Here is a 25774-nt window from a genome sequence, read left to right on the forward strand (position 1 = left end):
TGCTGGGACAGTCACTTTTATTGGAACACCTTAAATAAGCAGTATATATTACTAGCAATTATCAATCATAATAAAAAACAAGAGTTTGCATTCACCAGTGCATCGTACACGTTGGATGCGGGGAGCCTGGGTGCCGCCCCGGGCAGGGACTGGGCAGCTTGGGGACGCAGCTGGGGGGAGGGGGTCACGCCCCAGCCACCATATTGCAAACAGTCCTGCCCCATTGGCCACTCCACAGCCACCATGGAGGGGGCAGGGCCTGAACCAGGAAGTGATGATGGGGGTGTGTGGGGGGGTATTTATCCCCACTTGCCAGGGACTGGCATCCAGTCTGCTCTGTGCCTGGCGGCTCTGCCCCCCGCATGGACAGGCAGGTGCCAGGGGGGAGGGCATTGCGCTGTCTCCCCTGCTCAGCGCCCGGCTCACCCGTTACCCAGCCCCCTTACCCCTGGGCATGATGGACAGAGGGGAGCCCCACTGCACACTGCTGCTCCCCCAGGCTTGTGCTCCCATCGCCTCTGAGCATGGGGGCTGGGGAGTGGACAGGCAAGGACAAGCAGCCAAGGAGGAGCCCCAGGCCGTGGAGTGACCCCCTGACTGCACCTGCTCAGGGGTCACCCCTGCTCCTCTCCCCACAGCCGCGGGCAGGGAGGGTGGGATGGAGGGCCAGCCCAGCCCACCTGCCCCAGCGAGCCTTCCCAGAGACTCCTGAGTGGCACTGCGCCCTGCTGGTCCATCAGCACCACACCTGTGTCTGGTCGCTGGAGACCCCAGCTTTGAGTGGGGGCACAGAGCCCCTCCGCCCAGCCACGTCCCCACAGTGGGACATGAACCGGCACCGCTCCCCCCTCCTAGGAGAAGCGCTGCCCCCAACATGGTTGTGCGCACAAGGTTGCCATGTTATTGCACGTCAGCCCAGCACGACTCGCCCGCCGCAGAGCCACTGCAGGGAGCCAGCCCCGCACAGAGCCGGTGCCACCTCGCTGCTGGGTCTGTGCCCAGCCTGTAGCTCCCTGCGCGAGGTCCCCCTCCAGCCCGGACACACTTGGCCAGCCAGGACCCGAGCCCAGGTTGTGCGTGGCCTTGGCAATGGCTGATGGTCTCACCAACGTGGCGAGCGGCCCTGAGGTGGCCCTAGGGGAGAACCGGGGTCCCGGCCGGCGGGCCAGGTGCAGGGGTTCCTGGGCTCCTTGCTCCGGGCCCTGCTCAGCGCAGGCCGTGGGGGGAGCGGGAGCTGTGGCGGGGGGAGTGTCCATCGCCCCATCTGCCCCGCACTAGGACTGCGCCTCCGGCAGCTGGAGGCTGGGCTCGGGCAGGCGCTTGGGGTGGCGGCTCCTGTCCTGACAGAGGAGGCTCTTGGCCTCGCAGGTGAGGTGCTGGTAGCGGGGCGGGCTGGGCGCGGGCCGATGGCAGACGGAGGTGAAGCTGAAGCCGAAGGGGCCCAGGCAGCAGCCAGGGCAGGCCAGCACCTCGTCCTGCTCCAGCCCGGCGCTGGAGGCGTGCCGGGGCGGCGCGCTCGAGTGCTCCGTCCGCTCCAAGGCCACCACGCGGGGGATGCTGAGCTCCGAGCAGCTGCGCTCCAGGCCGTGGCCCCAGCCGTGCGGGGTGCTCACCACCACGCTGTTGTTGTTGAGGGGCAGGCCGTGGGGGGGCCCCAGCGGCCAGGGCTGGGTGCCCGACGCCGAGGTGCTGATGAAGGTGCCGTTGGTGAGTGGCGGGGCGGGCGCTGGCTCTGGCTCGGGGCTGTCGGGGCTGCAGTCCATCTGCTCCACGGCGGGGGGGTTGGGAAGGGGTGAGCGCCCTGCCACCTCCCCCGCCGCCCCCCAGCTCTGAGCGGGGAAGGGGTTGTGAGGCTGGGAGCCTTCCCCACACACCGGGGACTCCTGCCGGAGGCAGGCGCGGGCCAGCTCCCCCCACAGCGCCAGGCTCCCCCGGCGGGCCGGCTCGGGGGATGCGGGCAGCGAGCGGCACTTGCGTGTCAGCCCCAGGGGGGCGGAGAAGTCGCACTGCGCCTCCACCACGGGCTCGGGCGTGACGGGCGTGCCCAGCTGGTAGGGGGCGGCCGGCGGCAGGGCGAAGGTCAGCGAGATGACCGACTTGCTGGGTGTGTCGAAGAGCTTGATCTTCCCGCCCTTCAGGTCCTCGCGCCGGGAGAAGGGGTTGAGGCGCGGCAGCGTCTCCTTGGGGCGGGCGCCCGCGTCGGGCTCCTGGGGTGGCAGCAGGGCCAGCGACCTGGGGGGGAACATGTCCGAGCGGCTGCGGGCGAGGCGGGGGTCGGGCTGGAGGTGTGGCCGGCTCAGATCCCGCGGCGGTGGCTGCTCGGGGAGCACGGGCTCACTCGCTGCCTCGCCTGGCACAACACAGACAGCGGCTTAGCAGCCCCCCAGGCTGGGCCGGGCCCGCGGCCTCCAGCCCCTCCTGCCCGTTTGGAGAGCGCCAGGCGGGAGAACCCCCTGGGCAACCTGCTGCCCGGCTGTCTGCCCTGCCACAGCAGGCCTGCGTCACGCCAGCCCCCTCCCCTCCCGTCCCGCAGAGTGGGGCTGGCATTTCCGCCTGATCCCACCCCAGGGCTGTGGGGCCTCCCCATTAGTTCAGTGGGCTGAGAGACAGGTCCCTGCAGGGGGACACCCAGCTGCAGCGCTGTCCAGCTAGCACCCAGGGGACAGGCTCAGCGTCCGCAGTGCCCAGCTCTGGCCGCATGGGGGCAGCACATGCCCTACCATCCCTTCAGCACCCGCAGTGCCCAGCCCAGTGCCAAGTGCTGCTCGGGGTGCCGGGGGGGGGGGGGGGGTCAGCAGGACGGACAGGCCCGGGGGAGGGGCAGTCACGGTACCGTTCAGCGTGGCCGGTGTCCCGGGCGAGGGCACACTCTCCCCATCGCTCTGTGGGTCGGCGCCAGTGCCCCCCGCTCCCCGCTGGTGCTGCAGGATACCCTCCAGGCGCTGCGTGATCTCCACGAAGGCGGGTCGGGACGTCGGCTCCATCTGGGTGCAGGAGTCGCCACGTCACCGACAGCCACGGGGCACCAACACTCCCACCCGCCTGCCCAGCATCACCGGGGCCCCCGTGGGACTCGGGAGGGATTGCTGGACAGGAGACGGGGGCAGCTTCCCTCCAGAGCAGGGAGCAGCTTGGTTGTGCTGCCCCCGTCCCGCATGCTGGGGGTGAGAGAGGGGAGAACAGGTACGGATCCCAGTGGCTCTGTGGTGCCAGAATCCCCCCCATTCGTGGACAGGCTGGCAGGGGGGCAGGCCTTGGCACCAGGAATCTGAATTTCAGATGAGAGTCTCTGTTTGAGGCCATCACCCGGCTGCCTCATCTCGGTGTCTGGGAGACAGGGGCAGCCCAGGGACCCTGCCCAGGGGGAGGGAAGGGAAGAGAGGGACACGTACCCTGCAGCAGTGGAAGGCCAGCTGGAGGAAGGCTGCAGGGCAGTCATCCCCCACCATGTTGCAGAAAGCGGCAACGTCCAGCCCAAAATCCTGCCCGGGGAGACGAGGGGAGGTCAGTGACTGAGCCTGAATCACGGGGTCCAGGGGAGGAGGCCTGCCCCCATCCCCAGAGCCCCAGCGCCCCTCTGCATTGAGCTCCTGCCTCAGACAGCACCCCAGGGGGATCCCAGCCACAGGTGTCGCTGACCACTGGGGCAGGAAGTACCCCAAAGCCCTGCCCCACACAGGAGCCGTCCCTGGACCCAGGGAGCAGGGCCCCGTGTCTCCGGGGGTGGGGGGGTGCATGGCCTCCTGCGGTGCGTCTACACTGCACTAAAGGAGCCATGGCACAGCCACAGCTGGCCCAGCTCAGCCGACAGGGGCTGCGGGGCGATGGGGAGGGTCCCAGCGCCCACGCTGCTGTCTAGCCCCACAGCCTGAGCCAGCTGACTCGGCTCTGGGACGGTGCCGCGGGTTTCGCTTGCAGCGCAGAGGTGCCTAGGGGGGATCGGGGCCTTGGGCCGCAGGGTCAAACTGGGACCAGGAGTACAACTCCCCTGGCATGAGGAAGGGTTGAGGGCAGCCAGTGTCTCCTGGGACGGCGCCGGAGATGGCTCAGCCCGACAGGTCACTGCAGGGGCTCTACCTCCCTCCCAGCACCGGGGGCCCGGGCCCAAGAATTGCTTGGCCTCGACCTTGCCTCCCGCTGTAGCTGGGGGCGGCTCCTGCTCATCCCCAGCTCCCTGGACAGGGACACTGGGCAGGCTGGTCCGTGCGCTGAACACTGGGTCCAGATATTAGCACAGAGCAGCACGTCCCAGTCACCCCACACGTAAACCAGAGCCCCGACCCCAGGGCAATGCAGAGGGGAGCAGCACCTCCACCCCTGGGCAACAGGCACAGCCTGGGCAATGGGCTGGCACCCCCAGGGTCCTTGGGGCAGGACAGCCCAGCTAGAGAGACAGCGACCCTAGTGCGAGGGCTGCCCAAGCGTCCCCACTCAGCCCCTGCTTCAGTCACCCACAGCTCGCCGAGCTTCGGGCCAGCTTTGGAGCATGACCCAGCTGGGCAGTGGTGTCTGCACAGCTCTCGCAGCGTGTGGGAAGAGATCTCTTGGGGCTTGACGCCCGTCACCCTGGTGTCACCCTTGAGCCGGGGCGTGGCACATAGGGAGGAGACGACGCCGCGTACTGGCGCTGAGCGAGCTAGGAGCCTGTGGAACTCCCTGCTGCAGCGCAGCGTGACTGGCGGGATCACTGACCAGTGTGGGCCAGCTGCAGGGGCCTCCCCTCAGGCCATGCTTACAGCCCAGAGATGCTCAGCTTGCACAGCCCAGATGGCCCCGCGAGGGGACAGGAGGGGGCTCCCCACACAGCCCTGGCCAGCCAAAGGAAAGGGCGTCCCGGGGAGCAGGTCAGACACTTGAGACAGGAAATGCCAGGGGATGCCGGCTGTGGTGCCTCTGCCCCGTTGGCATTGTCTGAGGGGGTCCTGGCTGCCCGCAGAGAACGCAAGAGCCTGGCCCCCAGGGGCTGCTCCCCGCACAGGCTCCAGGTCACACGATCCGCTTGTGCTGGCTCGCAGCTAAGCAGTCCCATGGGCCGGGTGCCCCAGGGAGCCTGGCATCTGTAGCTGAGCCCGTGGCAATGCTGCTGGCACATAGGGGCAGAGTCATGGCTGCAGGGTTGTAGTGGGAGCCAGGCAGCATGCAGGCCTCTGCACCCCCGCCACGTGCACCCCCCCACGCTCCGCTTCACCCCCCCCCCGGCTCGCACCCAGCCCCGGGACAGGCCCTCGTCCCTCCCGGCACCAGGCGGCCCAGCCGAGCGTTACCTCGGTGCGGGGCAGGTAGTCCGGATCTGCGGGGACCCGCGCGATGGTCTCACACAGGATGATGCCGTAGGCAAAGACGTCGGCCTGCGGAGAGGAGCGGGAGGTGGAGGATTTGGCAGCAGTGCTGAGGGGAACCCGACTGCCCTTCCACTGGGCACGCATGAGCCACGACATCCCCGCAGCGCCCGCTGGGGCCACAGCCCCACCGTACAGCATGGCACATCACGGCTTCTGCAGCCCCAGCCTCTCCCAGTGCGGTGGGTGGGGTGCTGGCTGTGGGGGGCTCCCGGCTACTCCAGCCTGGCCTCTCCCAACAGGGTGTGTGTCAGGGGTGTCGGGGGTTGGCCAGGGGAGTGACAGGTTCAGGATGCCCTCCAGGAAACGCTGGAAGGACAGTGTCAGTAACCACTGTGACAAAGTGGGACTGTTCTTAATGTTTCCTCTGAATACTGTAGGGGTGCCTCAGTTTCCCCTAAGCATTTCTTAAGTCTCTAGGTGGTGGGATAAGGGGGTGTAATTGTTGCAGAGCAAAGGGCCAGGTACATAAATGGCCAACACTCTGTCTCCTGGCAACTGATGGCCTGGGCCCTTCCCCTGCAAGGTGAGAGCTAAAGGGTTGAAGAATAAAGGAATCCGGTGACCTCCTGGCCCTGGAAAGGGACAAAGCCCAGAGGAGGAGGGGTGGAGAGAGTTTCAGTTTGGGGCTGGCTGGGGACATGGAGTGAAGTGCAGATGGGATTGTCTGGCTTACTGTCCCCCAAAACGGACCCAGCTGAGGGGTCCTGTTCTCTGCACCTACAAGCTCTGTGTTGGACCATGTTCCTGTCATCTAATAAACCTTGTTTTACTGGCTGGCTGAGAGTCCCGTCTGACTGCGGAGTTGGGGGGCAGGATCCTCTGGCTTCCCCAGGACCCCGCCTGGGCGGACTGGCGGTGGGAAGCGCACAGAGGGCAGAGGATGCTGGATGCTCCGAGGTCAGACCCAGGAAGGGGGGAGCCGGGTGAGCTGTGTGTCCCGCAGACAGGCTGCGCCCAGAGAGGAGACTCCCCCAGAGTCCTGCCTGGCTTCGTAGGGAGCAGTTCCAGAGCATCGCCCGGGGACTCCGTGACACCCACATAGCCCCCTCGCCCTGCCATCCCCCAGCACCCCCCATGTCCCACCACCTCCCCATGACCCCCACACTCTGCCCCCACATCCCCCCCACACCATGCTGGCCCCCTCACCCTCTCCATGCCCTACCGCCCCCAGCAACCCCCATGCCCCCCGCACCCTGCTGGCCCCCCCATGCCCTGCTGCCTCCCAGCACCTTCCCCCCGCTGACCCCCATCACACATACATCCCCCTGCTGCACTGGGGCCCTGCTGGCTGCCAGGCTGGTACTGCCCCTGGAAATGGCCAAGCCCAGGCGTGGGAAAGGCAAGCAGTCCCCGGTCCCGCCAGCCTGGCCGTGCCCGGTGCCCAGCGCAGCGAGGGGAAGGCCCCGGGTGCAGGCAGCAAGTTACCTTCTCGTTGTACAGCTCCCCACGCAGCACCTCTGGGGCCATCCAGTACGGCGAGCCCACCACGGCCAGCGGCTCCTTCTGAGCATCCTCGCTGGTGGGGCAGAGCTGCAGGGTTAGCCCCGGCCCCCCGCCCTGCCGGGCAACCCCAGCCCCCTGGGTCTCCTCCCCCAGCCGGGGCAACACCCAGCTCCCCTGCGTCCCCTGCCCAGCCGGGGCAACCCCCCAGCTCTCCCCCCGGGTCTCCTCCCCCAGCCGGGCATGCCCCAGCCCAACCGGGTTGCTGCCCATAGTCTCCTCCCCTGGATCCCTGCTCACAGCCAGGGCAACCCCCAGCACCTAGGTCCCCTCCCCAAGCCAGGCAACCTCCAGTCCCCCTGGGTCCATCTGCAGCTGGGACAACCCCCAGTCCCATGGGTCCCTGCCCCAAGCCAGGATCAGCTTGCAGTGCTTCAAATCCCTTCCCCAAGCCCTCCCCATCCCCTCTCCAGCCAAGGGCAACCCACACCACCCAAACTACCCTCGATTTCCCTCCCCCAGCTGGCTCTGATTCCCAGGAGGGGGGGGTGCCGCCCTGCCTCGGGTGTGGGAAGGATCTAGAGGGGTCTGCCGGCCCCTCTGCCTAGGCCTGCCCCACTCCGGGGTGGGGAAGCTCCCCCTGCACCTGTAAGTGGGAATCTTCTCTGCCAGGCCGAAGTCGCCCACCACGGCCGTGTAGCCGTTGTCCTCGCTCTTCACCAGGCAGTTCTGAGAGCCAGAGGAGAGGAGACGTCACGCCGCCCGCCCCACCTGGCACCTGCCCCATGACGCACTGCCCCCTACAGGCAATCGAGAGGGTCGCAGGCAGGGGCAATCCCACCCTGCTGTCCCGGGGAAGGGCAGCGAGCGTCCGAGGGAGCGCAGGGGATCCAGCTCGGCCCTCTCTGTGTGTGTGATGAAGCTGGGGATGTTTGTAGCGTTCTACATGAATAGCGTGTGCGCGCCTCAGTTTCCCTGTGTGCTGCATGTTTAACAAGGGGGTGGGAGAGGGTTTGTTGTTGTAGAGGACCAGGTGTGACCTTGCCAAGCAGCTGGGACCCCCAGACAACGGCCTGGAAATGGGGAACCCCAACAACTGGCGCCCTGGTGACTAAGAGGCCCACCCCAGCTTGGCAGTCAGCTGGTTCTGGCCAGTGGGAGGACAACGGGCTGCGGAGGGAGGACCCTGGTGACCTGACGAGCTGGTCCAGCCAGAAAGGAACAAAGGACAGTGGAGAGTAGATTTCAGAGTAGCAGCCGTGTTAGTCTGTATTCGCAAAAAGAAAAGGAGGACTTGTGGCACCTTAGAGACTAACAAATTTATTAGAGCATAAGCTTTCGTGAGCTACATGCATCCGATGAAGTGAGTTGTAGCTCACAAAAGCTTATGCTCTAATAAATTTGTTAGTCCCTAAGGTGCCACAAGTCCTCCTTTTCTTAGTGGAGAGTAGAGGAGGCCAGGCAACCTGTTTACCTGGGACAGAAGACAAAGGACAGGGGAGGAACTGTTGGGGCTGGTGATTATCAGATGCCCAGCTGGAAGGGGGGGGTCTCTGAGCGGGGGGCGGGGGGGAGAGCTGCCAGAGCCCCCCTGGATGTGGGACAGCCCTAGATGTGCTGGGCTGAGGGAGGCCAGGCCTGAGGCTGGAGAGTTTCCTGTGCTGGGTTCAGATGTTCAATAAACCCTCCTATTTCACATGGGCTGAGAGTCGCTCCGGTGTAGAGATCGGGGGGTTATTCCCTCTGGGCGTGGAGGCCCCGGGGGCCCAGAACGAGGGAACTCCCCAAAGGGGCCCACGGCAGAGACAGGCGGGCTAAGGCTCAGAGCGGTGCACAAACGGACCCCCGAGAAGGGCTCTTGCACTGAGGGGGTCCCCCCAAGGACCATACGGGGCCGGGACAACGTGCCCTTCACTCTGGCCCGTCAGGGAAGCCGCCAGGCGGCAGAGCGAGGCTCGGGCTCAGCACCCTGCCAGCCCCGGCTCGTCCCAGGGGCCCCCGCGGCTTCCACGAGGCCGGGCAATGGAGGGGCGAGTGCTCCGGGGGGCCGGGGAGTGAGGGGAGGGGCCTGTCAGCTGGGGGGGAGCGCGGGGGAGGGCACTGCCCACCTTGGAGGTGAGGTCGCGGTGGAAGATGCCCTTGGAGTGCAGGTAGCGCAGGCCACAGGCGATGTCCAGGGCCAGCCGGACGCGCACGGCCCAGGAGAGCGGTTCCGGGCTGTCCAGCAGCTGCTCCAGGTTCCCGCCATTGATGTACTGCCAGGGAGAGGGGACGGGCAGCATGCCGTCAGCCCCCCGCACCCCCATGAGGCCCGTCCCCCAGCCTTGCACTGCCCTGTCGCCTCCCCACTGCCTCCCCCAGCCACCCTGCCCGCCTCCCCCATGGGGCCCATCCCACCCCCCATCTTCCCTTGCCCACCTCCCCACTGCCTTCCCCAGCCGCCCTGCCCTGCCCACCTCCCCCATGGGGCCCGTCCCCCCATCCTCCTGACCTGCCCTGTCGCCTCCCCACCGCCTCCTCCAGCCACCCTGCCCTGCCCGCCTCCCCCATGGGGCCCCTCCCCCCGTCCTCCTGCCCTGTCGCCTCCCCACTGCCTCTCCCAGCCACCCTGCCCTGCCCACCTCCCCCATGGGGCTCGTCCCACCCCCCATCTTGCCTTGCCCTGCCTGCCTCCCCACCAGTTCAGTGCCCACCAGCCCCAGCCCATGTGCCCCTGCCAAGGCAGGCACAGCTTCATGGGCCCCTGCGCAGCACCCCTAGGGACCCCTGGGTGACCCCCGCTTACCTCCGTGAGCGCGTGCAGCTGCCCCTGGTGCACACAGACCCCCATGAACCTGAGACACAGAGGGGGGCGGGTTAGACCAGCAGCGCCAGGGACCTGCCCCCCGGATGGGCCAGACCCTCTCGCGGAGAAGAGAGAGAATCACGAGGCAGAGAAGGGACCGGCTCCCTCTGCCCAGCACATGCCAATCCGGGGCAGGGACCTCACCCCCCCAGCCAGAGCTGGCTTCCCCATGCCCTGGGCAGAGGCACACAGGCAGAGCTAGGGCCTCCACGAGGGCCATAGAGCCAGGCTCAGCAGCCAGGCCAGGCAGGGCCAAGAGGGCCATGCTTGGCTGGGAGCAGGGGTCGCAGAAGCCAGCTGCCCCTCTCCGCAGGGCAGGGCAAGGGCCGCCCGTGTGGCAGAGGCGTCGGGGGGGGGTCACTGAGGGCCCCTCACCTGAGGATGTTGGGGTGCGAGAGGCGGTTCATGAGCTGCACCTCCCGCAGCATGTTCCCCCGGTTGCTCATCAGCTTGTTCATCTTCAGCACCATGATCTGGCCAGACTGGCGGTGCCGCACCTGGGGGGAGCAGAGAACGAGGAGCAATGGGCTCAAGTTGCAGTGGGGGAGGTTTAGGTTGGATATTAGGAAACACTATTTCACTAGGAGGGTGGTGAAGCCCTGGAATGGGTTCCCTAGGGAGGTGGTGGAATCTCCTTCCTTAGAGGTTTTTAAGGTCAGGCTTGACAAAGCCCTGGCTGGGATGATTTAGTTGGGGTTGGTCCTGCTTTGAGCAGGGGGTCGGACTAGATACCTGCTGAGGTCCCTTCCAGCCCTGATCTTCTATAATTCTAAGGGTGGGAAACAGCATGGCCTAGCGGGCAGAGCACAGGACTGGGAGCCAGGACGCCGAGTGCTGAGATGGATCTGCTGGGTCCCACCCTGCCAGGAGCCTCAGTTTCCCCATGTGAAGTGGAGAGGAAGGTCTGCAAGCACACTGTGGATGGCCGGCTCTGGGCACGTCAGCGCTGTTGTATGAACAAGGCCCCTTAGCAGGGGACTGAACGGCCCCTGGAGCCCGGCAAGGCCCTCGGGGCTAGGGAAGGAGCCAGGAGCTCAGCACTCTGCAACTGACCAGAACCACTTTCCCGAAGCGCAGCGTCGCCCTAAGCCTGCAGGCTCAGCACCAGGCCCTGGCAGACCCGGGAGCCCTGCCCGGGTGAGCAGCCAGCCGCAGGGAGCGGGGGCTCGGCGCCCAGCCCTGGCAGCCGTGGCAGGGCGGTATATTTAGCCTGCTCTGAACCGAGGCCACCACACGACCCGCGTTACTGGGGCTGCTCCAGGGAATCCCAGAGGGGCGGTGGCTGCCGGGGTCCATCCTCCCAGCACACACGGAGCCCCCATCTCTCGCACACAGACCCCGCCACACGCACGCACACACAGCGTCCCCACTGCAGGCACACACGGCTGACACACACTTGCACACAGAGCCCCCGTCTCTCAAACTCAGACCCTGCCACACGCACACACACACGGCTGACACACACACATACACACACGGCGCCCCCATCGCATGCACACACGGCTGACACACATGCACACAGAGCCCCCATCTCTCACGCTCAGACACCGCCATACGCACACACACACGGCTCACACACACACACACACGGAGCCCCCAATGCATGCACACATGGCTGACACACACATGCACACAGAGCCCCCATCTCTAGCACACACAGCCTGCCACATGCACACACACACACAGAGCCTCCATTGCATGCACACATGGCTGACACACACATGCACACAGAGCCCCCGTCTCTTGCACACAGACCCTGCCACTCGAACACACAGCTGACACGCACATGCACACAGAGCCCTCGCCACATGTACACACGGCTGACACGCGCACACAGACCCCGCTGCACGAACACACGGCTGACATGCACACGCACACAGAGCCCCTGCCACACACACACAGACCCCACCGCATGCACACACAGCTGACACACACATGCCATGGAGCCCCTGCCACACGCACACATGGCTGACACATGCACATGGAACCCTCACCACACGCACACATGGCTGACACACACATGCACCCAGAGTCCCCGTCTCTCGCACACAGACCCAACCACACACATACACACAGCTGACACACACGCATGCACACCGAACCCTCGTCACATGCACACATGGCTGACACACCCACCCACACGGAGCCTCCACTGCATGCACACACAGCTGACACACACACGCAGGCACAGAGCCCCCATCGTATGCACACATGGCTGACACACGCACACACACGGAGCCCCCATTGCATGCACACACGGCTGACACACATACACAGGCACAGAGCCCCCATCGCATGCACACACAGCTCACACACACACACACACACGGAGCCCCCGCCGCACACACACACAGCTGACACACACATGCACACAGAGCCCCCACTGCATGCACACATGGCTGACACACACACGCAGGCACAGAGCCCCCACCGCACACACACACAGCTGACACACACATGCACACGGAGCCCCCACTGCATGCACACATGGCTGACACACACAGGCACAGAGCCCTCATTGCATGCACACATGGCTCACACACACACACACACACACAGCCCCCACCGTGCACACACACGGCTGACACACGCACGCACACACACGGAGCCCCCACTATATGCACACATGACTGACACACATGCAGGCACAGAGCCCCCATTGCATGCACACACGGCTCACACACACACACACACACACACACACACAGAGCCCCCACTGTGCGCACACACACGGCTGACACATGCACGCACGCACACGGAGCCCCCACTACATGCACACACGGCTGACGCACACACGCAGGCACAGAGCCCCCATCGCCACACAGGCTCAGAGTCTTCCCCGGGGGTTCTAATTCCCTAGGGAGGGTCCCTGGGCTCTGGGGGTGCTGGGAACAACAAGGGGCCTCGCCCCGTTTCCGGAGAGCAGTGCAGAGCACCCCCCAGCCCAGCTGCCCACCGGGCAGGGCCCTGCGGTGGGGCCCAGCCGCTGACGGAGGAGCCCCAGCCCCCAGGGAGCCGCAGGCAGGCTCAGGCATTCCTCAGGGCTGCTGTCAGCTCCCCGCGTTTGCCCTTTTTAGTCAATGCAGCTCTGAGTCGCTGTGGCTGTGCCAGGCCCCGGCCCGCCCCCGGCCAGGCCTGCCCCCTCCCCGCGAGGGGCTCTGCTGGGCTCCAGGCAGAGTCTGCCTCCCCCAGTCAGTACCGGCAGGGCGCAGGAGCTGTCTGGGGGCAGATGTAGACAGGCCCTGGGCAGTTGCCGTGGCAGAGGCAGGAGGGGAGCAGGCCCCTCGCAGCACAAGGCTGTCCACCTCCCTTGCTGTCCTGAGCAGTTGGGCGGTGTTGCTGTGCACTGTTAAGAGAGCTGCCAAGCCTGCCCCAGAGGTGGCAGCATGCCAATGCTGGGCAGGGGTGCCCCACCTACAGAGTGTGCAGCACTTTGGGTGAATGGGGCCAAGGAAATGATAGTTACACTGTGAACCTGCCTCCTTCTGCTGCCTGCCCCCTCCCTCAGCACAGGACCCGAGGGCGTCATCCGGTGCGGGGTGCCCCATCCCACAGGGACCTGCGCAGATGCCTGTGCCCCCCTCCTGCCCCCCGGTGCACAGCGGGGCACGTGGCGATCCCGGCACAGTCTCCACCCTGGAGCAAGAGCCATGCGGTGACCTGATACCGTAGCTGGCAGGCCAGCCGAGGTTGGGGGGCAAGGGCTAGGGGGAGCCTGCCTCAAACCCAGCCCCTTCTCTGGGCTGGAGAGTGAGGGGTCACACAGAGCCCCCTGCCCCCGCCGGGCGCTCCCACGCACACACAGCACACAGGAGACGTAGCCGGGAGGCACCATGCCTGGCCCGGGGGGGCACTGTTGCTGTGCCTTGCCCAGGTGGGGCCCCAGGAGGTGCCGGGCCCAGCCAGACTAAGTGCCCCTTCCCTACAGACGTCTGTGGCCACACGTGGTGCATGGGGCCTAGGGTAGACGCACCCTCCCCATGGCACCCTGTGCTCATTCCCTATGGCTTTGGGGGGGCAGATTCAGGCTACAGCCAGAGCACCCCCCCAGGCTGGCGCCCCGTGTCCCAAGCCCGGATGTCTCCCCTGGGCCCCCAATGGCCTCGCCTGCGCCTGCCTCTCCATTCGTCCCTCCCCCAGGTCCTGCATTATTCAGCAGTCCCTCAGCCTGGGCGCTCGCGTTTCACCGGTGTCGCCTTCCCAGCCAGCTCCCCGCACCTGCGCCACCGAGGGGTGCGGGCGCTAAGGGCAGCGACTCCCTAGGGCAGCTCCCTGCTTAGCACCCACTCTCCTCTGGAGCCACCTGGCCCAAGGGCAGCGACCAGACAGAGACCCAGGCCTGGCCGCTCCCAGGGGCACCCTGATTCCTGATACCCCCCTCCCCAGCCAGAGTACCCGGGGCGATCATGATCCCTGACCACCCCAACTCGCCCCCGTGCACCCGCTCCCCTGCTGGAAGTACCAGCCTGCTGGGTTCCCGTCAAGCAGCGGGCACTCTCTCCCCACCCAGCGCTCCTGGCAGAGGGGGCCCACAGGCGCTGCCCCGCAGGGAGGGCACAAGCAGAGCTGCCCCGGCACACAAGCGCCAGCTAAGGCCCATCGGTGCGAGAGGCAGGAGCAGGTTCTGCTGCTACCCCCCAGCAGAGGGCGCACAGGGCACAGCAGCTCTCCCAGGCCCAGCCTGCACCGGGCCCCATTGTGCCGGGAGCTGCACGCACACGCTCGCACAAACACGTATGTACACATGCACACACAAACCTGTTTGCCCATGCACGCACACGCCCTGGCCTGCTGTTCACAGCAGTGCACTCTGGGGGAGCGCGGGCCCCTCCCCATCGGGCAGGGGACTGGGGTGCACTCCCAAGTGCCAGGCCTGCAAGAGCCCTGCTCACCAGCAGGGGATGTCCCAGCCCCCCTGCACCCCGGTGCCAGAAGCAGCAAGGCCCCCGTAGTGCGCAGCCAGCCCGGGTCCCAGCAGGGGAGCGGGGGTTGTGCAGACGGGCCCAGGGCCCCGATGCCCAGGGGACCCCAGCAGCCAGGGCAGGGAGCAGGATCCCACATGGGTCGGGAAGGGCCCGGGGCAAGTGGGCAGCCTCCTGCCACATGGGAGGGGTGAGCTCCTTCGGCTCTGCTGGCTGGGAAGCCTCCGTCCTCATGGGGGGAGGGATAGCTCAGTGGTTTGAGCATTAGCTTGCTAAACCCAGGGTTGTGAGTTCAATCCCTGAGGGGGCCATTTGGGGCAAAAATTGGGGATTGGTCCTGCTTTGAGCAGGGGGTTGGACTAGATGATCTCCTGAGGTCCCTTCCAACCCTGATATTCTATGATTCTATGATTCCCTCTAATAAGCCTCCTCCCATGGCAATTGGCCAGGACAGATGGAGACTAATGCGGCCTAATCCCCTTGTACAGGGGAAGGGAGGGGGAAGGGGGCTCCCAAGCGCTGCAGGACTGGGGGAAGGTGGGGGCCAGCACATGGCAGGGCCCCCCAGGAGGAGCTGTCTGAAAAGGTGGGGGGCAGACAAGACACTCCCCTTGCACTGGGAGCAGGACCCCTGGGATCCCTGCATATCTCTGGGCCCTGCCCACCCAGGGCAGCAGGACAGAGCAGGGTAGGGTGACCAGATGTCCCGATTTTATAGGGACAGTCCCGATTTTGGGGTCTTTTTCTTATATAGGCTCCTATTACCCCCCATCCCCGTCTGGATTTTTCACACTTGCTATCTGGTCACCCTAGAGCAGGCATGTGGGGCCATCTCCAAGGGGTCAGCTAGCTGGGCACAGACCCCTCCCTGCTCCAACTTCTTCCCATGGGCCGGCCCTGCCCTGCCTCATCTCCTGCCAAGGACACTGCACTCCCCCACTGCACCCCCCTAAATCTTCCCAAACACTCTCCTCCACACCCTGGGGAACAGGCACTGAGAGATCCCAGCTCTGTGTCAGTCCCTGCCCCCCCCCGACTCCTCCCATGTCACTGGATCCTGTAACAGGATCCCACAGCGGGGGGGGGAGGGGGCAAAGAGGTGGGGGGGCACACGGCTGCCATGCTCTGCTGGCCAGGAACCAGCCCTGGGAGCACAGGAGAGTGCCCTGATTGGGCAGGGGGCTGCCATGTGACAAACAGAGCCTGCACCCCCCACCCCACTCTGCTGCCAGAGGGCTGGGCGAACCCAGCACCCCAGAGCCAAGGCACCCCCAGCTGGCTGAAAGCAGCTTCACCCTGCCTCCTTGGCCCTCTCCCCAACCATCTCCCTGCAGCGCACACCCCAACACAGCCCTCCTTATAAGACAATATTTAAGAAATAATTCACTGCCCGCCAACTGATCATAAATCCCCACACGTGATCTGGTGATCCTCATGGAATGGTATAATAAAAACACTAGTCAAATCTTAAACCCCTTAAAAATACCAACGTGCGCACCTGGGAAGGGGAGGTGGGAATTAAAGTTCACTTTATAAACACCACAGAAATACCAAACCACTGGGGAATAGGGGTTAAAATAAAGAGTCCCTATGAAAATACCACCTGATGCTCCAGCTACCCACGATTACCATATCAATAAAAGAAGCCAGTTAAAAGAGGAACAATACTAACAGTTCTTGTGGGATCCTGTCCAATACCCCGTAGTAAATTGAACCTATGGTTCCCAAACTCATGCACCAAAACCTAAACCAAAAACTATGCATTCAAAAACGGAACCCCAATTAGCATAGAAACACCAGAGTCGTTTGTAGCTCAAAGTGATCCAGTAAAAGTCTTGTTAAATCCACTATTAATAAACATAAACATTGGTATAAATTAAACTCAGCTAAACGTGTCTAAATTGGAACCCAAATAAAACCACATCCACACCCCAATGGCCGAGCAAAACAAAATGTAGTAAACACCGCAGCAAAGGAAGTTAAATTTAACGCAAAGATTATAAACCCTGTAACCCAAAGGCAACTAAAACAAGTTAAGTTTCTTGTCACAGCTGCAAACTAGCCTCATTCTCAGCAGCAGGCAAATACTCCTATGAATGTGGTACAAAGAGGCCTAAACCCCTAAAAGCCACATAAACCCCGTGGAGGTGGCTAACCAGCCCCTCTCAGCTGCGAGAGAAACAAACCACGAAATTAGGAAGTAAAACTGCCTTGGGCATAGAAGGCACCAAAATGGGGCCCGTGCCCTGCCCAGCACTCCCAGGCTTGGGGAGCAGGGCCCGCTGGGCTCCCTGCAGACCCCCTGCAACAACTCCCCCAGCATGGAGAGGTACCAGCTGGGCCTACATATGACGCACCCCCTCCCAGTGCATTGTTCCCTGGCCCCTCCCTCTGCTGGGACCTCCACCATGGCAACTCCCAGGAGAAGGCCCCCCAGGCACCCCATGAACACACTGAGCCGAGGCAGCTCCTGCCCCGCCCCCTCCCTCACTAAAACAAGGGACACCAACCCCCAAGTCCCCATGTCGAGCACCTCTTCCCAGCCGGCTGTCTGAGGGGCTGCCGAGCCCTACCCTGGGGAGACCAGCTCCCCCCACATCCTGCTCCCCCCCAGGTACCCAGTGACCAGCCGGGCCCCCCAGAAACCTCTCTCCACGCAGCTCCCACACACCTAGCACATCACTACCGTTCCCTGCCCCAGCGCCCCCAGCATGACCCGCCCCAGCTTGCAGGCACCCTGGGCCAGTGGTGAAGGGGTTAAGTGGTGTACGTGCAGCCAGCCTCCCACACACGGCTGCAGTCGGTGGCTGGCGCCCTGCTCGGCTGTGCCGGGAGTGTGGGACGCAGCCACAGCACCCCCCGGCCCAGGCTCAGCTCCAGGGAGCAGCCAGGGTTGGGGTGCCCCTAGCGGGGCTGCCTGACCCCCATTCCCTGCACCTGCCCACTGGCATCAGGACACCTCCTCTGCCTGGCATCCCAGCTCAGTTACAGCTCCAGCTGGGCCCCACACCCACCCGATCCCCAGGACCATGGGGGCACCTCACCCGTCAGGGCCCACCCCAGCATGGCCCCCAGAGAGAGAAAACCCCAGGGCCATCTCTGGGTCCTGCAACTCCAGCTCCTCCCCCCACTTCCCCACTGGCGAGTGCTGTGGCCGTGTGCAGAGACAAGGCTCCCCCAGCTGCATGCTCACTCCCCAGTGGGCAACACCAGGGAACAGGCAGGTTCTGCCAGCCCCGGCCAGGCATGACCAGGGTCTAATGCACCCTCAGGCCCGGGACAGCCCCGCGAGATGGGAGCCGCGGGCGGAGCCCTTGTAGGCAGGCTGCCTGATCCCTTGCAGCCCAGAGCACAGGTGGCGGGGGGAGAGGGGGCAGAGATAAGCTACGCCACCCGCCCTCGCCTCCCCGTGCGCTGGCACCGTGCCCTGGAATCCCAGCACATTCCCCAGAGCTGAGCTCTGCCGGGCAGCCACATGCAGCCCTGCTCTGGGTGACGGGCAGGCAGCCTGGTCCTGCCCACCACCCACAGGGCTGGATGGGCCCTTCTGCTCCTCCCTGTGTGACACCTGCCCGGCACCCCGCGACTCCCCCCACCCCGGCGCCCTGCTACTGCCCACAGCACTGGCTGCCTGCTCTAGTTCATCCAGCACTTGGACCCCAGCACCGGGCCCCTGGCATACGCTAGCTCCAAGATCCATCCCCTGCCACGCCACCCGGGCACCAGGGAGCTGAGCTGCCTTAGCAGCCGACATTAGAAATGATTAACGACCACATTAATGAGAGCGAGCAGACGGCCCATGAGCCGCAGCCTGGCCCCCCCTTCCCCACGGACCAGTCCCCCCCATCCCTGGCAGAGCCCAGCAAGGTGCCATCCCAACAGGCACAAGCCTAGGGGGCCATGCTCTGCCTCCCCCTCTGCACCCTGGGCCTGTCCCTGCCTCAGCCCCCTCCTCCTGCAAGACGGGACAGTCCTGCCCGTGGGGGCGCGGGGAGACCTGCTCCAGCAGCCGGTGACTGGACAGCAGGTGGATTCCAGGGAACCTGCCCACTCGCCATTGATGGACACAGAGCGCACCCAGGCGAAGGGTGGCAAGTCTCTGGGGGCTGGCTCTACGCCCCAGCTGGGAGACTCACTGGAGTCGCCCGGGTCCAAGCGTTGCACCCATGGGCCAGGCTGATCCGGCCTGCTAGGAAGGAGCCCGAGTGTGGGATCCCCATCAGCAGCCTGTGGCTCCCCTGCCAGCCTTCTTTGCTCACAAGTCTCCATGCCTGGGCTCAGCACTGCCTGGGGCCCTTCGGTGCTGCGGGCACCTTGCCCTCCCATCCCCATGGTTACCAGCTGCTTGCCATGCTCCAGATTAGCCTCTCTGGGCTCTGGCATTCAGCACCTCCTCTGGGCACGGCCAGGCTCTGGGGAACTGGAACTCCCACAGCTGCGCTGTGCCCCCCCGGCCCTCACTGGGCCCCAGAGCATGAGCCATGGCAGGTAGCTGTTAGCTGCAGGATGGACCACACGCCCCAGCATGCATTCCTGACCCTAATGCCCAGGGCTCCTTATGTGTTTAGGCATGGAGGCCAGTCTGCACCTCAGGCTCTAGGCATGTTCCCAACATGGGCTAAAACCCATCCAGGTTCAGACACGATGTGAAGGCAGCAATTAGAAATAAAAAAGCAATTATCTAACAAATGGAAATAAGAGGAACAGAACGGGAATGGGGGCAAGCAGATTGCAACTGATATAAATGAGAAGTTATACAGAATGGAAAATTGATAAGGGAAGCTGAAGACTTCAGGGAAAATATCCATGGCTGGCAGGGCCAAGGACAATAAAAAGGAGGGGTTTTTTAAGATATGTCAGGAATAAAAGAAAACCTAGCAACGGCAGAGGTCCATTACTAGATGGAGATGGCAAAGTTTTTCACGACGCAGAAAATGCAGAAGCATTCAAAAATATTTCTGTTCTGTATTCGGAAAGAAGCAGGATGATGTATTCATATCACACAAGAATGAAGTACTACCCAGGCCAGTAGGAACTGAGGATGATGTTAGACAACATCTACTAGGGATAAACATTTTTAAATCAGCGATCTTGGTAACTTGCACCCAAGAGTCCTAAAAGAGATGACTGTGGAGTTGAGTTAATGAAGTAACGGCGCAGATGGAACAGACTGTTGGAAGGTGTGTGGCATTCTGGTTAAAAACAAGCAATGAACACTGTCAATATGGCACATGCTAAATCGCTTAAGGACTGGCTAACCGATGGATCTCAAGAAGCGGTCACTGATGGGGGATCACTGAATGGGGGTGTTTCTAGTGGGGTTCTGCTGGGATTGGTACTATGCCTGACACTAGTCACTGTAAGACATGGCCTAGACAAGTGGCTAGAATACTGGAATAGTGCAGTGGGCTGGGTCTCAGGAGACCTGGGTTCTAGCCTGAGCTTGGCCACTGGCCTGGGACAAGTTGCTTCCCTGCCCTGTGCCTCGATTTCTCCACCTGTAAAACTGGAGACTGATCCTGCCTTCCTTTGTGCAGAGCTACTGAGGAAAAAGCCAGGGATTATTACTGTCATCAGTGATCTGTGGAGAGCAGCCAGACGGGCAGGGCAGCGAGTAATGAGAACAGGGTGACGCTCGCTAAGCTGGGCCCATTCAAACAACATGGGCTTTAAAACAGCCAAACGCAAACAGCGACTCGGAAAAGGATCCGGGGTTCACAGTGGACGAGGAACCGAACAGGCGCTTCCAGCGCGGTGCTGTGCTGCAAAGGGCTAAGGTGAGCACGGGGGGGATTTTACCTCCATATACAGCGCTGCTGAGACGGATGCTGGATCCTGCATCTGGCTCTGGTGGCCACAGTATTAAAAAGATGTTGAAAACTTGTAGAGGTGCAGAGAAGAGACACACAAATTATTTTCCACTGACTGCATCCGATGAAGTGAGCTGTAGCTCACGAAAGCTTATGATCAAATAAATTTGTTAGTCTCTAAGGTGCCACAAGGACTCCTCGTTGTTTTTACAAATTATTCCAGCACTGGTGAAAACAACGAGGAAGAGACAAAGGGCTGGAAGCTGAGGCCAAAGAAATGCACCTTAGAAACAAGACCCAAATGCGTGCCAGGGAGGTGGTTCCCGCTGGCACAGACAGCCAGGGACTCCCTGGCTCGTATTGCCGATCCACACCGGAGCCCTTCTGGAGGGGGCTTTGGTCAAACCAGGGACTGGGCTCAGCACAGGGGTAACAGGTGAGATTCCCCAGCTGTGCCAAGCCAGGACCCCCATGGTATGGGACGACGCCTCCCACCGCACAATGAATGCCGACCGGCCGCTCTTCCCCCGTCACAGCCACCCTAACCCCAGCCCTTCCCCTGCCGCTGCCCACCCCCAACTGCGCCCTTCCCCCACTGCTGCCACCCTAAACCCCTGCCCTTCCCCCGCCGCTGCCCACCCCAACTGCGCCCTTCCCCCACTGCTGCCACCCTAAACCCCTGCCCTTCCCCCGCCACTGCCCATCCCCAACTGCGCCCTTCCCCCGCTTCAGCCACCCTAAGTCCCTGCCCTTCCCCCGCCACTGCCACCCTAACCCCCAGCCCTTCCCCCGCCACTGCCCACCCCCAATTGTGCCCTTCCCCCGCCACAGCCCACCCCCAATTGTGCCCTTCCCCCGCCACCGCCACCCTAAGCCCCTGCCCTTCCCCCACCACTGCCACCCCCAGCTGCGCCCTTCCCCCACCACAGCCATCCTAACCCCCTGCCTTTCCCCCACTACCCCAACCCCAACTCTGCCCTTCTCCTGCCACTATCCACCCCAATCCCTTTCCAGTGCCCGCTCCGTCCATGTCCCCGTGTGGGGAAATCACTAGCAGGGACAAACTCAGCCCTTCAAACGGCTCCCCTGCGGGCTGTGGGTGGCAGCACTGGCAAGGTAGGGGAGGCACCTGGTCTGCCGAGCAGCCGGGGGTGCAGGGCACGTGTATCCCGCCGGCTGGGGGCGCAGGGGGCGTGGATCCCGCTGGCTGAGGGCGCAGATCCCACCGGCTGGCAGGAGATTCCTTATTAGATGGAGCCGTATTCCCTGAGCAGCCAACCGTCCGCCTGGCTGTATTAAATGCCACCCTTAGCCTGCCTGGGCCAGCCTCTCGCGGGGACGGCCTGCGTCACCAAGACAGCAGCTGCTCCCCACGGCAGCCAGCCCTCCTGCTGGGCCCTGGGGCGGGGAAAGCATGCCAGAGCCAGATCCCTGCAAAGCAGGCCCAGGAGCCAAGGCCACAGCAGGCGGCTGGAGTAGGGGGACCTTACGGGGGCTCTTCCAGGCATGGAGCTAGTGAGCTCCATGGGACCCAGGCTGACCCCGCGCCCCAGAGGAGTGCTGCCAACGGGGGTTGGAGCTCACGCTGTCATGCTGGGCAGCACCCGCAAGCACCCTGGGGAGCCCCTCAGCTCTGCTCCCCCCTGGAAGGAGCCTGGGGATGAAGCCGCATGGGGCCAGGCATAGGGCGGGAGGGTGTTACCCGCCCAATGCCTGTGGGCGCCTCGAACACCTCGTGCCTTACGCTGCCAAACCATCCCGGGCACCCAGGCAGGCACACACTCCCATGCTCCTCTGCCGAGGGAGGGGCAGAGAAGGAGCCTCCCCCGCCCAGCGGCCCCTCCCCACACCACCTGCTGTGAAAACAAGCAGCGCCCTGTGGCGGTGAGACAGGCTGTGCCGAGAGCCCAGACCCTGCCGCTCCCTCCTCCAGAAACACCTTCGCTGGCAACCAGCCGGCACCACACAACCCAGCTGCCCGCAGCCCACGGACCCCGCGGCAGGCACGACCCCGGCCCCATGGCCCCTGGCACGATGGGCCACCCCTGCAGCCCACAAACCCTGCAGCAGGCATAACCCCGGCCCCATGGCCCCTGGAACGACGGGCCACCCCTGCAGCCCACAAACCCTGCAGCAGGCATAACCCCGGCCCCATGGCCCCTGAAACGACGGGCCACCCCTGCAGCCCACAAACCCTGCAGCAGGCATAACCCCGGCCCCATGGCCCCTGGTGCAATAAGCTGTGGAACCACAGGGGCAGGGCCCGACTCCCTGCAGCCCACGGTGTAGACACACCACCACAGCCAGCGTCAGGGCCCCTCAGCTGGGCTGCAATTCGATAATCAAACTGCTTCCCCAAGCCCCAGCCACCATCCGGGACAGCAATGCCACAGCTTCCCCCCGGCACCCTGTGCACCAGCCTTCCCCTGTACCCCAGGCAGACAGACGGAAGGGCCAGCCCTCTGCCCGCAACCGCGCTCAACAGTGGGTGGGACCCAGGTCATCGATGGGCTTAGCACCCCCATCCCATTCTGCCCAGTGCCACCTGAGCCCACAGCTGCACCCCGCTAAGCTGCCATACAGAGGTGCAAAGACATCGCTCTTCCCTGACCTGCCCCACAGAATTACAAGGGACCCCCTGTTCCCCCCTTGGCCCCATGGGCTCCGCTCACACCCAGAGCTTCCTGGCTTGGCTTCCCCTACAGCTGTAAACAGCCTGGACACGCCCCACACCCTGCGACACACAATCCTGTGCTCCGGCCCCAGCTGTCAGCCCTCTGCCCTGGGAGCCTGGGGCAGGGGCCCCCACAGCTCAGGCACTGCAGCCCCCTCCCCTGCGGCTGGGCGGACACACACACTGCCCCTCTGCTTTGGGAGTCCCGACACCCCCACACAGCCACGCACACACACTGCTCCTCTGCCCTGGGAGTCCCGACACCCGCGCACACACTCAGGAGCTCAGCAAGGGAGGGGTTCTGAAGCACCTGAGACCCAAGGGGACGGGATACCCCAGCTAACAAAGCCCCCTCCTCATGCCCTGGCCATGTGGTGCCTAACAGCCCAGGACCCAGCAAAGAGCGTGTGGTGTCTGGCGTGTCCCAGAGCCCCGAGGTGAGATTGCTCTGGCTGCGCAGAGGGGAAGCACTGCCCACAGCGGAGCTGCCTGATCCAGGTCCCCGCACCAGGGACCCTGGGCTCCCAGGTTTGGGTGGGGGAGGGGGAAGCCAGTGTCCTGGAGACGAGGTGCAGGGTTCAGGGTTCCCCTGGCCACGCCGACCAGCCTTGCTGAACTCCATATCTGGCCAAATGCCAGGGCCAAGGCCCGAAGACCGGAGGCCAGCAGGAGCCTGGGGGAAGCTGTGCCAGGGACCTGGGAGAGGGAGTGGGGTGTCCCGACAATAGCCCAATGGCCGGCGCTTCCTGGCACCCAGCCCCCATGGCCGGTGCCCACTGGTACCCACCCTCCTATCTTCTAGCCCCTGGCCCACAGCCCAGCCCACACGCCCATGGCCCAGAGGAACTGGAGGAACGGCTCTGACAGGTCGCTGAGCCGGCCCTCTCCACCCCCAGCCAGAGGCCTTGAGCCGGGGCATAGGACAAGGAAGAGGCAACTGCCACAAGGCAACCATGGTCCCTGCCCCATGTGCGATCCCCACACTGCCCAGTTTCCCACCCCTCCAAGGCGCCATCCCCTCGGTGCCCTCCCATCCCCATGCACCTGCCCCACCTCTTTGAAGCGCCAGTCTGTGCAAACGCCCATCCCCATGGCACCCATCTCTTGCCCCTCTGAGGTGCCAAACCCACGCACCAGCCCTGTCCCTGAAGTGCCCATCCCCATCCCACGCTGCCCATCCTCACATGTCCATCCTGCCATGCCCGTCCCCAGGTGCCCATCCCATCCCGCACTGCCTGTCCCCAGGTGCCCATCCCATCCCGCACTGCCTGTCCCCAGGTGCCTGTCCCCGTACCTTGAAGACCTCAGAGAAGAAGCCGGCTCCAATCTTCTCGCAGTAGAAGTCGTCGATGCGGGCCAGGGTGGAGACAGCGCTGCGCAGGGCACGGTACGAGGAGGGCCGGAGGCGCCCACAGCCCTGCCAGGTGGCCAGGGGCTCCCCGTCACCCTCGTCCAGTCGGTCCACCCGCAGGGACAGCCCGGACCGCCGGCTCAGCTTCTCCCAGTCCATGTCGGGCGCGCTGAGCACCCCCAGCGCCATTCACATAGTGCTCGGCTCAGCCCCCTGCCTGGGCACAGCTTCCCTCGCCCCCAGCTGGAGCCCAGTGTCCTGCCCGGGCAGGGGGCACAGCCAGGCACAGAGGTCTGGGGGCCTTCGGGGGCCCCAGGACCAGAGGGGATCCAGGGGAGTTTGGCACCAGGCTCAGGGGTAGGGGCAGGGACAGGGGAGGGGGCAGCCCTTGGGGAGGGGTGCGGATGGGGAGGTCATGCCCTGGGGTGGGGCCGGGGGGCTGCAGCAGGCCCAGGGCAATGGCCGGAGGGGGGGCGGAGGCCCCGGGTGGAGCCGGGGCAGGAGATCGGGAGCAGGGCGCTCCGGCGGGGGGGCGGCCCCGGGGCGCAGCGGAGTTCGGGCTCGCCAGGGGCCCAGCCGGGCTCGGCTCCGCCGCTCCGTGTCTCCGCTTCTTTGCGGCTCCGAGCGCGGCCCTGAGAGCGGAGGGGACCGGAGAGGCGGAGCCGGGGCGGGGCGAGGCCTTAACTCCTCGGGTACCAGCCTCCCCCTCCGCTGCTACCGCGCTCCCCGGCCCCTACCCGGCCGCAGCCCCGCTCCCCCCGACGCGCTCCCCGGCCCCTGCCCCGCTCCCCAGCTTCGTCCCCGGCCCCTACCCGGCCCCAGCCCCGGCCCCCGCCGCGCTCCCCAGCCCCAGCCCCGCGGCCCCCCCCCCCCCGCCGCGCTCCCCGGCCCCTACCCGGCCGCAGCCCCAGCCCCAGCCCCAGCCCCGCTCCCCCCCCCCCGCCGCGCTCCCCGGCCCCTACCCGGCCCCAGCCCCGCTCCCTCTGCCGCGCTCCCCGGCCCCTACCCGGCCGCAGCCCCGCTCCCCCCGACGCGCTCCCCGGCCCCAGCCCCGCTCCCCAGCTTCGTCCCCGGCCCCTACCCGGCCCCAGCCCCAGCCCCGCTCCCCCCGCCGCGCTCCCCGGCCCCTACCCGGCCCCGCTCCCCCCGCCGCGCTCCCCGGCCCCTACCCGGCCGCAGCCCCAGCCCCAGCCCCGCTCCCCGGCCCCTACCCGGCCCCAGCCCCGCTCCCCCCGCCGCGCTCCCCGGCCCCGGCCCCAGCCCCAGCCCCAGCCCCGCTCCCTCTGCCGCGCTCCCCGGCCCCTACCCGGCCGCAGCCCCGCTCCCCCTGCCCCGCTTCCCTCCCGGCCCCTGCCCCGCTCCCCAGCCCCTGCCGCGCTCCCCGGCCCCC

The 25774-nt window shown here is 65.0% G+C and overlaps 1 protein-coding gene across 1 annotated transcript; it reads right to left on the reverse strand.

Annotated features, from left to right (window-relative positions):
- TESK1 (testis associated actin remodelling kinase 1) lies at positions 1–25104 on the reverse strand. Its single transcript, XM_038403647.2, has 10 exons — positions 24328–25104; positions 10003–10124; positions 9568–9616; positions 8891–9037; positions 7429–7511; positions 6768–6858; positions 5265–5348; positions 3393–3482; positions 2834–2984; positions 1–2350 (listed from the first exon to the last, which is right to left on the reverse strand). The coding sequence occupies exons 1-10, from the start codon at positions 24571–24573 to the stop codon at positions 1275–1277; spliced, it is 2139 nt and encodes a 712-aa protein (XP_038259575.1). The 5' UTR covers positions 24574–25104; the 3' UTR covers positions 1–1274.
- Positions 25105–25774: the final 670 nt, after the last annotated feature.

This window comes from Dermochelys coriacea, chromosome 5 (assembly GCF_009764565.3).
Source record: "Dermochelys coriacea isolate rDerCor1 chromosome 5, rDerCor1.pri.v4, whole genome shotgun sequence".
Taxonomy (NCBI): Eukaryota; Metazoa; Chordata; order Testudines; family Dermochelyidae; genus Dermochelys; species Dermochelys coriacea.

Coding starts and splice junctions, on each gene's coding strand:
- TESK1 (XM_038403647.2), bottom strand. CDS start 24,573: ATGGCGCTGGGGGTGCTCAGCGCGCCCGACATGGACTGGGAGAAGCTG. Junction 10,125..24,327: donor TCTTCTCTGAGGTCTTCAAG/GTACGGGGACAG, acceptor TGCTCCCCCCAG/GTGCGGCACCGCCAGTCTGG. Junction 9,038..9,567: donor AGCTGCACGCGCTCACGGAG/GTAAGCGGGGGT, acceptor TCTCCCTGGCAG/TACATCAATGGCGGGAACCT.